At 40.8% G+C, this 13,632-nt stretch overlaps 2 protein-coding genes across 14 annotated transcripts in view; both read right to left on the bottom strand.

The window, feature by feature from the left end:
- CALCRL (calcitonin receptor like receptor) overlaps window positions 1-1,000 on the bottom strand; it is a 93,775-nt gene extending 92,775 nt beyond the window's left edge. For 2 of the 6 annotated variants that reach the window (XM_065561989.1, XM_008172782.4), the window contains exon 1: window positions 558-862. The gene's annotated coding sequence lies outside the window, so the exon portion shown is untranslated. Of the gene's footprint in view, window positions 1-557 lie in introns of all 6 variants that reach the window. The other 4 variants (XM_042860642.2, XM_065561990.1, XM_008172781.4 and 1 more) reach the window with 3 other exon arrangements.
- A 5,821-nt stretch (window positions 1,001-6,821) lies between these two features.
- Window positions 6,822-13,632, bottom strand: part of TFPI (tissue factor pathway inhibitor) — a 251,892-nt gene continuing 245,081 nt past the window's right edge. For all 8 annotated transcript variants that reach the window (XM_065561978.1, XM_065561976.1, XM_065561979.1 and 5 more), the window contains one exon: window positions 6,822-12,900. In XM_065561978.1, the coding sequence (XP_065418050.1) occupies window positions 12,794-12,900 (107 nt within the window). In that variant the 3' untranslated portion in view covers window positions 6,822-12,793. The remainder of the gene's footprint in view (window positions 12,901-13,632) is intronic.

A 13,632-nucleotide genomic window follows, 5' to 3' on the forward strand; every position in this document is an offset into this window, starting at 1 on the left:
AGCAAGGAGTCATTCTGGTCTAATTTAAATGTAATCTCTGTCTCCTGTATAATAACAATGACAGTGGGAGGAGAAGAAAATCAAGTAAAGAAAACTGATCTGCTTTTATCACTTAATTCTTCCTCTCTTGAAAGAACCTCAGTTGTTCTGAATTAGTTTTAAGGACTATTTCCCAACCAGTAAAACCCTAATCCTCTCCAGATGCAAATACTGAAACCTGATCAGCTAATATTAGGATTTGTGAAAGAACCCTTTAAGTGCTGACTTGGGGGTCTTGTTTGTATCATCCTTTTTACCAATCCAACTTTTGATTAATTTGTTAAATATTTTAACACTATCAATTATAAAATCAGCTCAGCATTTGTTCACTAAAAAACATAAACCAAGACTTTTTTTTCTTATAGCTCTACCTCTGCAGATTACCAACATGATCAGGTTAAAAAAACAAGCAGTTCCTCCTTATAATATTAATATCCATTTTGATAAATACATTCAGATACCCCAGGGATGTCATTCTTCTTTAATAATACAATAAATCTGTTTTAATCTGTACTCACCAAACACAGTTCCTTTAGAAAAAAATTCAAATAAATTCTTGGATCTCAATTTGATTTTTGCCTTTCAATTTATGAAAGAGTGTGATTCTTCCTCCTCCCCCCAGCAAGGTGGAGAATGATAAGAGACCTACAATCTGATCCTGCAATCTGGGTATAATCCAGTTTATCAGAGCCTGATGATCCTAATGTAAGAGGTTACTCTGGTCTTCTGTGGAGAGGGGGGTTGCTCTGAGGAGAATTGGAAGGGTTGTCAGATTGTAAGTGATCAGCAGCAGAAAGGAAACATCAGAGCTTCCTGTTACATCACTCTGACCCCGCCTGCATTTAGTAGTATTAAATTTCTTTCTTTCTCAAATAGCACACCCCCAGAAAGCAAGCTCCTCTTATATTCCCAGACAAGAACTGGAGGCAGCCTGAACACTGACATGTTTCATGTGGTATCCAAATGTATTGTTCCTAGTGAAAGCTAGTTTACTTTCACCTTCACTGAGATCTGTTGAAACTTGCCATCCAGATAAACTAGTGCCTTGAAGTGAATCTGAAAATATTCATTCTTTTCCCAGTTTAAAACAAGTTCCAGATAAATAAACCAACCTAAATCTTTACTCATAAACAAAGAATGTAGGACAATAGCTGCATTCTTACTAGCTCAGTGACCTGACCGTCTCTGACAGAATCCTTTCTACAGATGACAGCACTGTATGTTGCTCTAGGCATTTGACTGTTAAGTGCTAAGAAGATATACCCAGAAATAGTTTAATATTGAAAGAATAAAATTATGTTAAAGATCAGAATCAAATCTCCACTTGAAGACAAATATTAAATTAAAACTACCAGGTTGTTCCTGTCTCACTTTTTTTTTTTTCAGTTGCAAAAAATAAAATAAAATTGAAATTGCATGAGTGCGAGAGAAAATATCAAGGTAAAATAAAATAAAATTGGCTATGTGGATCAGTGCTGGACAGAATTCAGACCTACATTTTCCAAAGTGTCTAGTGATCTCAGAAATGTTAATTTTTGGTTGCCCGGCTTGAGAATTCTTGAGAACATACAAGTTTAGAGCTTGAGTAAAAGCTCACTGAGGTTAATGTAAGTCTTTCCACTAATGTCAATAGATTTTGGAACTGGGACGTGACTTTTTGAGGTGCTGATGACTTGTCCTCAAAATATCAAGCCTCTTTAAGGTGTACTAAACTGGCCATCCAAAACTGTAGGCTTCCCAAATCAACAGATATTTTGAAAATGTAAATGACGATGCCGTAATCCAAAACAAATGGGAGCTCAAACATTTTAGACTCCAATCCTGCTAACTCTCACACACAAGTAGTGCCATTGAATTGAATGAAACCACACAGCTATGTAAAGATACTCATGAGATAAGTATTTGCAGGATTGGGACTTTAACGGCCATCTGCCTCACTTGCGTCTAAGTGTTGCAGAGGTCTTAAATCAAGGTGAGAATTGTTCGAGAATAAAGTATGATCAATGTATGTCTTTTTAAACAAACACACTCAAACTAAGAATTGATATGCTAAATTTCTGGCCAATGCAAGCAGAAATAAACAAGACACTGGGTCTGATTCTGAACTCACACTTATGTAAATCAAGAGTAACTCCACACAGGACAATGGCCTTACCTTAGTGTAAAACTGGCTTATAGTTTTAAAAGGAAGGGGTATCATGGAAATATGGAAGTGCCTAGACCCTGTTCTCTAGCAGCACTGCTGGGCTATAAAGAGCTAGAAAATAAGGAGAAGCAATTTGAACCTGAACACTGATGTGAAATTAGTTCTTGGTCATGATAAATATCTATGCAAAACATACAGGAACATAATAATTAGTACTGTAGTTATGTAGATTGATCTTTTCACTCTCTCTTTTTGGGAAGCAAGTAACTCAAGGAAGCAGAATTGTCCATGGACACAGAGTATGTATACAAAGAAGTATTTTATTACCTGAACATCTCTAAAATTCACAATTTCTCTTTGGCAAATAAAGTTCTTTCCTATAATTTTTAAACGAAGTGCTCCAGCAATATTTAGTTTACTGTAGATGTGGTAGGATCACCAAAATCTGTCAAGGGTCTCAGCCTTATGACTACATCCAAGATTTGATGATCCAGATTAACTTTATAGAAAGGAAAAATCTTGGATCATTAGGTCCTAGATTTAAACATAAATCTGAGCAGCCAAAAGATTGTTGACACCCTACCATATATATAGTAAGTTAAACAGAATCAATATATACAGTAAGTTAAACAGAACACCAAAGATTTGCTAATCCAGAGCTCTTCTGCCAAAACATATGGAGTAACACTATGTGAATCAACCAAGCACAAGAAACAAGACACAAAAAAGTTCTTATAGCATGTTAACAGCTATGAACTATACTGGAGAAAACCTTTTTAAACAGGGGTAGGGAAAAACATTACTCTCTAGCTACCTAGAAGACTATGATATGTGCAGTGTAAAGCTGCCATCTAGCGTTCAGCATTCACCCATACATCGTTTAAACATCAGTTTTCATTTCATAGTTTGCATGATGAAAACATAGTTGCTGGAAAGGGCGGCACAGACCACTTCTGATAATATAAGAAATTATACAACTTGTTAGGCCAAACACAATGTGAACATGAATGAGGTTTGAAAAAAGTTCAGATAATTTTCTTCCCCATCCATTTTTAGGCATTTTCTATTTCCAGTCATGAGCAGAAATACGAAGACCAAACACATGCTGTTCACATGTTATTTTCCTCCTGATTAAAACTATGAGTTACCTATAGACCAATGAGAGACTATTTTTGATAGATCTCCAGATTTGTTTTGCAGATTAAATGCTTTGCTGTACGTTCAGAAAAGGTTATGGATACAACATGGGTACTTTCTCAAAGAAACCCTCCGAACTCTTTGAAGTTCACTGATCTCTAATGTATCCAGTTTTATAGACACAAAGCATGAGAATTTTCATTAATTATTTCCTGCAATCTACAATCTACCTATATTTCATTTTATTTTTAAACTAATCCAATTTTAAAATGAAGATAACACCTGAAGGAAATAGCTGTGAGGAACAAAATTTACTTGCAAGTTAATATGCAGGAACACATTGAATCTGGAAGGCCAGACATCTTATTAAAATTTAAAGAAATGTACTGGTTCTTAAAGCAGGTGTGATGGCAGTGAGAAGAGAGAGAAGAGAACTAAGGCTTGGTCTACACTAACCCCCCAAATCGAACTAAGGTACGCAACTTCAGCTACGTGAATAACGTAGCTGAAGTTCGAAGTACCTTAGTTCGATCTTACCTCGGTCCACACGCGGCAGGCAGGCTCCCCCGTCGACTCCGCGGTACTCCTCTCGTCTAGCTGGAGTACCGCAGTCGACGGCGAGCACTTCCGGGTTCGACTTATCGCGTCCAGACAAGACGCGATAAGTCGAACCCAGAAGTTCGATTGCCAGCCGCTGAACTAGCGGCTGGGTATAGACGTACCCTAAGAGAAAAATAAGTAGAATGGAGGAAAGGGAATACAGATTAGAAGAGTAGTAAAAGTGGTGGGGTGAGTATATTAAGAGAATTAAGAAGTGAAAAGAAAATGGAAGTTCTGAACACAGTCTAAATTTCCTTCAAATAATCTGAATGGATTTCTGGCTAAAGAAAGGAACCGATGAAATATATTAAATGCCAGGAATATGGTTACTGGTGTCACTAACATATAGCATTCAGTTTTCTGATTTTTGTAACCTGGACCTAGATCCCTTCATTCTTTCCATCAAACCAACTCTGTTATTCAATAAAGATTCATCAATCACTTTTAACTGTCTTTGTGGAGCAAGTGTACCTGTTGGTGTCACAGAATCACAGTGTTGGTGCTCTGAAACAGCTCTGAATGAAGTCAGGCAGGATTCTAGTGCAGAGTGTTTTCCTTCAGTGCACATTCTCACCAGGGCAAGAAGCCTGTGCCTGGGTCTGACCTGGGAGCATTCAGCACCCCTGTTCACACTGTGAGCATCCTGCAGCGAATCCACCTGGAAAAGCCTTACATACACCCCAACTTTGCAGTCAGCAGTGACTCTCCACCAGCGTTGTAAAACAGAAGAGTTTATTAGTTGATGGGAACACAGCATAGAACAGATCTTGTTAGTACAGAAAACAAGAACATTCAGCAAATTCCATCTTGGGGGATCCAGAGCCCAAAGCCCTGGGGTCTCCCCCAGGAGACTGAGCAGCTTCCAGCAGCCAGCCTTAGTCACGAGCTGCTGCCGCATCTCCTTACTTTGTCTCTTTCCTGGGCAAGCAGGTCACCTGGCCTACCTGTCTCACTTTGTTTTCCATCTCCCCCAACTGACTCTGTATCCCTGGCCATCAGTTACCAGGATACAGATACAGGCTGCCGTTCTCTCTGTCCCCAGGCAGTCACACCTGCTCCTAGAGCTCTTTGCAAGGATCACACACCCTTATCTCACCACTTAGACACTTGAATAACACATAAGGGAAACTGAGGCACACAGTATTCAGACAAAACAGTAAGAACATACCCACTTTGTCACCGTTGATTACTCTGAGTTTAGTTGCTCTGAGGGTGTCACACTGAGCAGAGGAAGAGGTGCTATGTGAATGAGAGAAAGGAAAATGAAAGGAAGCTCTGTTGTGGATAAGATCAGGGGACAGACAGATCAGGCTGCAGTGGCTTTCCCTCAGAAGGATAAATAGCCAATAAGGGATTACTTTGTAGGAACATGAGTCTTTTCCGATGTTAAATGGGATGTGAAGAAAGAATTTTTAAAAATGAAATACTACCCCTTACTGCTTAAGGAAACAGGATAAGTGGAGGGGAACTGTAACAACACTTCCCAGATGACTGATGCGTGCCCAAATCCTGCACATTCAAAGAGGGATGATTCATGTTCTTCTGGGGTGAAATCCTGGTCCTATTGCAATCAAGGGGAGTTTTGCCATTGATTTCTATAAGGCGAAGATTTCACCCCAGCTGTGCAGTACCTGTCTGTCTGATAATGCCCAATTCCTTTTTCAGGATGGAAACACTGGATATTGCTGAGTCACTTCACATTATTGATCCTACTCTTCAATTCATTGCTCTTCTTTCTAATGGAGAACACTTGGAATCAAATTCTCCAGGCTGCTATAATTTATGCCAACCATGGGAATCACCCTGGACTCTGGAAGAACACATTGAGCTTCATACCATCTCTGCACCCTCTCCTCCTGTGGTGCACAGTGTGGCCTTCACGCATAGCCCTTATTTTGCTTACCTACTGCAATGTTCCCATAGATATGGTTTGTAAAGCAGCAAAGGATCCTCTTCCGGATGAAAGAAGCACGATAAATGTAATATTAGAATGGTATTAATGATAAGAACAATGGGCCAAGATTATGCCCTGAAAAGTCCTAGGTAGTCTCCTCTGTAAACCGTGTGGCATGCACTGTTGATCTGCACATGGGGGGTTGATCTGGGAGTAAAAATCAGGCTGGGGAGAAGCAGGTGGACATCATCCCCCCACCAACACTTCAGAGCTCAGGGCATAAATGAAAGATAGCCCCAGGTTATATTAGATTTTGACATGCCAAATGACCATCTTTCCCTCCCCTTCATCCTGTAGAGGGAATGTCACTTTAAGCAGGGTTTTGTGGACAGTCAGCAGCTGAGGAAACCTGATGTCAGGATTCCTTGGGGCAGTGGAGGGAGGAGAATGAAGGGATCCTGTTTCAAGCAGGGAGGCAGAGGCTCCATGGGTTCAGCTCTTCAGAAAACAGGGCCAGTTTTGTATATTTAAAATATTTCATCTTTTTAAAAAAGCTTTTTGCCATTTTTACTATTGACAGACCAACCCTGCAAGTACTTAACTGCTACACATAGTGTTTTCTATGATATGGTGCATCATGTAGGAAGTGGTGTTGGCTTTAACTCCCCAGAGTGAACACAACACTCCAATCCCCTGGGGGAATCAGTGGCAACCAAGGCACAAGGGAAGAGGGGGTGTCAACAATACTTCAAGCCCACTCACTCCTTCCTTGGGCTGCCCTCTGTCAACTGCCCATCCTCTTACCTGCAAGCTGATCCATGGTGATCCCTTCAGGGGGCTACTCACAGTAATAAGCACTGTACAGTCCAGGAATGGATCCTTTATCTGGATCACTTTCCCAAGTGAATAGCTGCTCTCCTTATTTGGGCAGAAGGGGAAAATAGATTTAAAATGTAAACAATTCCTGCATTGCCTTGTTAGTGGTGTGAATTAATCAAACTGAGGTTCTGCCAAATTGAGCCATTTAATTATGAAGCTTTTAAGAGACTATTTCACATTATAATGAAACGCCATCATAAACGTTTCCATTTATGACTATGCTACAAAATCCAGATTACCATACAGAAACAAATGCACGGATAAAAGAAGAGAACAATGTTTCATGAAACTCATGGTTATTACAGTTTTAAAAGACAACAGGGTTAATAACCTTGCAAACAATATTTAGCACATTTGCACTTTTATAAAAACCACACAGTAAAGACAGGCTTTTGCATAAAGTGAAAGTCTGATTTCCGCTTTCACTTTAGTAGCAATGCTTTGGATTGAAGAAGCAGTATACACAATTAATCCACTTGCAATGTGTTTGCTTAGTACATGAAGTAATAGGTGAAACCAATATTTGTCTGATTTACATACTACTGAAGGTCCCATTACTTTAAGCTTTACAGTCTCAGCATTGCAAATGGTGACACCCTGGGGTTGCAATGGCAGCCATGGAGCAGACTTGATGAAAAATAAAGGATTTCCCCTAAGAATGGACAATGCAAATCCATCTTAAAACTGCTGCTAGCTTGAGAACTGTGCTCTTCCTACTAAAGAACAGGGGTCTGATGCTCATTCATACAATGCCCCCTTTATACTGCTATGGCAGTGTAATGGTGCCTTACAGGGAGTATAAATTATATTGCCAGAGTGGTAGAATGGCCCATAGTGTAAGTGAGAACCAGGCCCAGGATATCTTAAAATGGCATTTTTGAGCTCAACGTAGCACTTCAGGATATCAGCTCCGCAGATCACATATACTCTGCAGGATTTTCTTGGCTGACAAATAGTGCTTGGATGGGAGCACTCTATACTCCGGGTCCGGCGGTAAGCAATCTATCTTCTGGGATCGATTTATTGCGTCTTGTCTAGACGCGATAAATCGATCCCAGATCGATCCCGGAAGTGCTCGCCGTCGACGCCGGTACTCCTGCTCGGCGAGAGGAGTACGCAGCATCAACGCGGGAGCCTGCCTGCCGCATCTGGACCCGCGGTAAGTTCGAACTAAGGTACTTCGACTTCAGCTACGTTATTCACGTAGCTGAAGTTGCGTATCTTAGTTCGAAGTGGGGGGTTAGTGTGGACCAGGCCCAAGTAAGACACAGGTGCTCCAGAAAGTAGGGTTGGAGATTCAGTAGGGGGCAGTTTTTCCTTTGAGCTAGTACTAAGCCAATACCTCAGAATGGGGGTGGAGGGAGATGTGCTGGAGGGGCTCAATTTCAGATGAAATGAAAAACCAAGATTCTGTTTCCCACTATTGTGCATATCACTATATTACAGTGATTGGACAAGATAGATCTGATACATACAGTTAAATTCAATGGGAGTTTAGCCTGCGTAACCGTGCAAGATCAGGCCTTCTAGCTGCACTTATCATTACTAACTTGCCCAGATGTCTAATAAAGTTATCTGCTCCATTACAATGCAGTTCACAATCTGCACAGTTTATGTCTAAGCTTCCTTATATAATACTGAATATGTTTCTCATTCTAGGTCTGATTTAACATATTTTCATCTGATTTTCCCTGTATACGTTAAAATAAAAACTAACATCTTTACTGAATCTTTCATCCAAAGATCCTAACATGCTTCACTGGGACTGAGGAATGCAGTCATAATGTGATTGCTGGAGCAAGTTATGCTGTCAGTTACCCCAGTGTAGACTTTGAACTGCAGTAAGTGAGATCAGAATCAGACCCATTAGGACCATAAAACAAATTACAAGTGGGGAGAAATGACACTATTGATATTCACTAGTTATTGGAGTTATTCTGGATTTACACTGGTGAAGAAGAGCTCAATTTGGTCCAGTCAAGCAGTTATCACATTATGATTCTTTGCTCCTCACAGAGTTTTATTAAAGATACAAGAATAATGCATCATATTTTCCAGTGAATATTTCAGTCCTAGAAGCATTTTTCAAAGCAGTAGTAGCGCAAAATGTAGCAGAGGACAAACAATACAAAAAGCATAGGCTTCTGAAATCACTCGGACAACTCATACTAGACAGAAGGATGGTTCAGTGGCTGAGGTACTAGCTATGTACATAGCAGACATAGCTTCAGTTCCTTCTTCTGCAACAATTTTCTGTGTGACTTGAAACAGTCAGTCCATATCCTAGAAGTGCTTGCTGATCAATTCCTCCATCAAGTGGTAACTGAACCGACGAGGGGGGAGGCCATTTTAGATTTGATTCTAGCAAGTAGTGAGGACCTTGTTGAGGAAGTGGTAGTAGGGGACAATTTGGGCTCCAGTGATCATGAGCTAATTCGGTTTAAAATACATGGAAGGAGTAACAGAATTAAATCAAAGACTAGGGTTTACAATTTTAAAAAGGCCAATTTTAACAAACTAAGGGGACTGGTAAGGGAAGTGGATTGGGCAAACGTATTAATGGATTTAAAAGCAGAAGAAGCCTGGGATTACTTTAAGTTAAAGATGCATGAGCTGTCGGAGGCCTGTATTCCAAAAAAGGGAAAAAGATTACTAAGCAAGAGATTTAGACCGAGCTGGATGAGCGACCGACTCAAAGGGGCGATTAGGAAAAAACAGAAAGCGTATAAAGAGTGGAAGAGGGGAGGGATCAGTAAGGAAATGTACCTAAGTGAAGTCAGAAAATGTAGAGATAGAGTGAGAAAGGCCAAAGGCCGTGTAGAGTTGGACCTAGCGAGGGGAATTAAAAGCAATAGTAAGAGGTTTTACAGCCACATAAATAGGAAGAAAGCAAAGAAAGAAGAAGTGGGACCGCTAAAGTCTATTGCCGGAGAGGAGATTAAAGACAATCTAGGCATGGCGCAATATCTTAATGAATATTTTGCATTGGTGTTTAATGAGGCCAATGAAGGTATTAGGGATACTAGCACCACTATAGAGGGGCATTCGGGATGGGGGATTACCGTATCCGAGGTAGAAACAAAACTTGAACGCCCTAATGGGGCTAAGTCGGGAGGACCGGACGATCTACATCCGAGAATATTGAAGGAATTGGCGCGGGAAATAGCAGGCCCGTTAGCGATAATATTTAATGAATCTGTAAACTCGGGGGTGGTCCCGTTAGACTGGAGAATAGCTAATGTGGTTCCTATTTTCAAGAAAGGGAAAAAAAGTGATCCGGGTAACTACAGGCCTGTTAGTCTAACATCTGTAGTGTGCAAGGTGTTAGAGAAAATTCTGAAAGAGAAACTAGTTGAGGACCTGGAGGGTAGTGGCAATTGCGATAAATTACAACATGGTTTTACGAAGGGCAGATCGTGCCAAACGAATCTGATCTCCTTCTTTGAGAAAGTAACGGATTTATTAGATAAGGGAAATGCGGTGGACCTAATATACCTGGATTTCAGTAAAGCGTTTGATACTGTACCCCATGAGGAATTATTGGTTAAACTGAAAAACATGGGGATCGATATGAAAATCCAGAAGTGGATAAGGAATTGGTTACTGGGGAGAATGCAGCGGGTTGTATTAAAGGGTGAACTGTCGGGTTGGAGGGAGGTTACTAGTGGAGTGCCTCAAGGTTCGGTTTTGGGACCCATTTTATTTAATCTATTTATAACTGACCTCGGAACCGATTGCAGGAGTGGGCTGATAAAATTTGCGGATGATACGAAGGTGGGAGGCGTTGTAAATTCGGAGGAGGACAGGGATATCCTGCAGGGAGACTTGAATGAGCTTGTGAATTGGAGTATCAGAAATAAGATGAAATTTAATAGTGAAAAGTGTAAGGTGATGCATTTGGGGATGACTAATAACAATTTTAGTTACAAGATGGGGACGCATTGGTTAGAAGTAACGGAAGAGGAGAAGGACCTAGGGGTTCTTGTAGACCGCAGGATGACTATGAGTCGACAATGTGACGTGGCGGTGAAAAAAGCCAATGCTGTCTTGGGATGCATTAGGCGAGGTATATCTAGTAGGGATAAGGAGGTCCTGCTTCCGTTGTACAAGGCGCTGGTGAGACCTCATTTGGAGTACTGTGTGCAGTTCTGGTCTCCCATGTTTAAAAAAGATGAACTCAAACTGGAACGGGTGCAGAGAAGGGCCACTAGGATGATCAGAGGAATGGAAAAGCTGTCGTACGAAAGGAGACTAGAGGAGCTTGGGTTGTTTAGTCTGACAAAGCGAAGGCTGAGAGGGGATATGATTGCTATCTTTAAATATATTAGAGGGATTAATACAAGGGAGGGAGAAGAATTATTCCAGCTTAGTACTAACGTGGATACCAGAACGAATGGATACAAACTGGCCGTGGGGAAGTTCAGACTTGAAATTAGATGAAGGTTTCTGACCGTCAGAGGGGTGAAATATTGGAACGGCCTACCGAGGGAAACGGTGGGGGCGACGGACCTGTCTGGTTTTAAGATAAAGTTAGATAAGTTTATGGAGGGAATGGTTTAATGGTAAAACATAGTAGTCAAGGAAAGCCAAGCAATGGTGGGTAAATAGTATAATGGCTAACGGGGTCGGGCTGGAGACTCTTGCCTATATGCTCGGGGTCTTACTGATCGCCACATTTGGGGTCGGGAAGGAATTTTCCTCCAGGGCAGATTGGCTGAGCCTCTGGAGGTTTTTCGCCTTCCTCCGCAGCATGGGGCAGGGATCTCTAGCAGGAGGGTCTCTGCCGATTGAAGTCACTAAAAACAGGATTGGGGACTTCAACAGCAGAGTCCAGGGAAGGGGTAGGGACGGTTTTATGGCCTGCAGCATGCAGGGGGTCAGACCAGATGATCATAATGGTCCCTTCTGACCTTAAAGTCTATGAGTCTATGAGTCTATTTAAGTGCCCAAAAAAGGCAGATAGGCACCTAATGGGATTTTCCAAAGTACCCATCTACATTTTTAGGCACCAAAATATCTTTAAAAATCTGGCCTTTAGTTTCTCTCTCTCTCTCTCTTTCAGTTCCCTGTCTGTAAATCAGTGATCAGAGCAATTTCGTATGGCTCAACGGTATAGTGAGGAAAGATATATTTATGAGTGTGAGGGGCTCACATATCATGGAAGTAGGGCCATATCAATTAAGATAAGTATTCTGAAAACCAGCTCATTTTTATATATGCAAAGCCTTTATTGCCAAATGATAAATGCTCTTTTTAAAAAACAAAACAAACAAACAAAAACCTATCCAGCATCTATTATATTTTCAAGGGACAGGATACGTCATGAGATCTTTAAAGTGCCCAACTTACTTACAATTTTTTGTTTTGTCTTTAAATAGACAAAGATATACATGCTTTACCGGGAACTATTATCTTGCCAGCCATGTTTCCATTGCCACAACAAGGTGAGGCTTGGTGACTTCAACTGTAGAGATCGGTGTCCCTGATATACTTTGGGCTTTGTGAATATCCACAGTGACATTTCTCCACATGTTTATGACTTGAATATTCTCTTTGTGGTCTTAGTGGGACTAACTCTGATCCTACACCCTATTTACAGCAGTCTGGCTCCACGGACTCCAGCAGAGTTTAGACCTAGTTTACACAATGTATAATAAATGAGAACAGAATTAGGCCCAGTCTCTCTTTTTAGCAATAGCCCTCTATCTGTATTCAGGAATGAATTATTCATGCTCCTATATAAAAAGCACTGTACGTCCTTTTGAGAAGAAAGTTTCTAGAGGGAGACAAACAAGATAATAAAACAGACTAGGTGAAGCCAGCCTGATCTTTGAATCATTGTGGCTCAGATATACACCCACAGTCTGTTTTGTTCTACTTCAGCTCTATTGGTGAGTGTACATTGCCAAACTGCATTTTTAACTAAGTTTATCAGAGAAAAACGAAAGAGGAATACAAAACAAAATAGATAAGCCGTCCAATAATGTATAATCAAATGATTGGTACAGTAAGGAGTTTAAAAATGCTGTCATTAATGGTTTCATTCACAGATGAAAGATAATGGAGTAGTTCACATTTCTCTTTTAAAACAGCAGAAGTTATATCCTTTCAATGATGATTTCATCTTCCGTCAGCTTCACTGGCTGTTTCTTTCTTTTTCGCTTGATTTTCAATAAACCTCTTCGTCCTTGTTTTTTACTGAAATCTAATGGCAAACAAAAATTAATTTTACACGCTGTACCAAAGAAGACATCCATATCATATGAAAATAAAGAAGGGCCAGATTCTGCTTTCTGTTACACCTGTGTACTTCCATACTAGAGTTACTACAGATTTACACTGGTGTAGCTTAAAGCAGAATGTGTGCGATCAGCTGGGATCATGGGCCTGATTCAGCTCTTACATACACTGGTGTAACTCCACTGACTCTAAAAAGGAGTTAACTCTGATTTGGGGGGGAGGGATAGCTCAGTGGTTTGAGCATTGGCATCCTAAACCCAGGGTTGAGAGTTCAATCCTTGAGGGGGCCACTTGGGGATCTAGGGCAAAATCAGTACTTGGTCCTGCTAGTGAAGGCAGGGGGCTGGACTTGATGACCTTTCAAGGTCCCTTCCAGTTCTAGGAGATGGGATATCTCCATTAATTATTATTATTTACAGTACTGTAAGTGGACCTGATCCAAAGCCCACTATAGTCAATGGCAAGAGTCCCATTGCCTGTAACGAGAGCTGGACCAGACCAGTGACAACAGAATTAGGCCTAATGTTTCTTAATGACTCTTATCTTTTGAAAAAAAAAATCTGCAATATTCTGCAGTAAGGTAGACGTTCTATGGATCCACACATGAAATTTCGAATGAAGTCAATGGGTGAAATTCATCCCTGTATAGAGATCAGCACAAGGCCCTGTGCCACATAAGTCTCATTGATGCCCTATT

Source organism: Chrysemys picta, chromosome 11 (genome assembly GCF_011386835.1).
Source record: "Chrysemys picta bellii isolate R12L10 chromosome 11, ASM1138683v2, whole genome shotgun sequence".
Lineage (NCBI taxonomy): Eukaryota > Metazoa > Chordata > Testudines > Emydidae > Chrysemys > Chrysemys picta.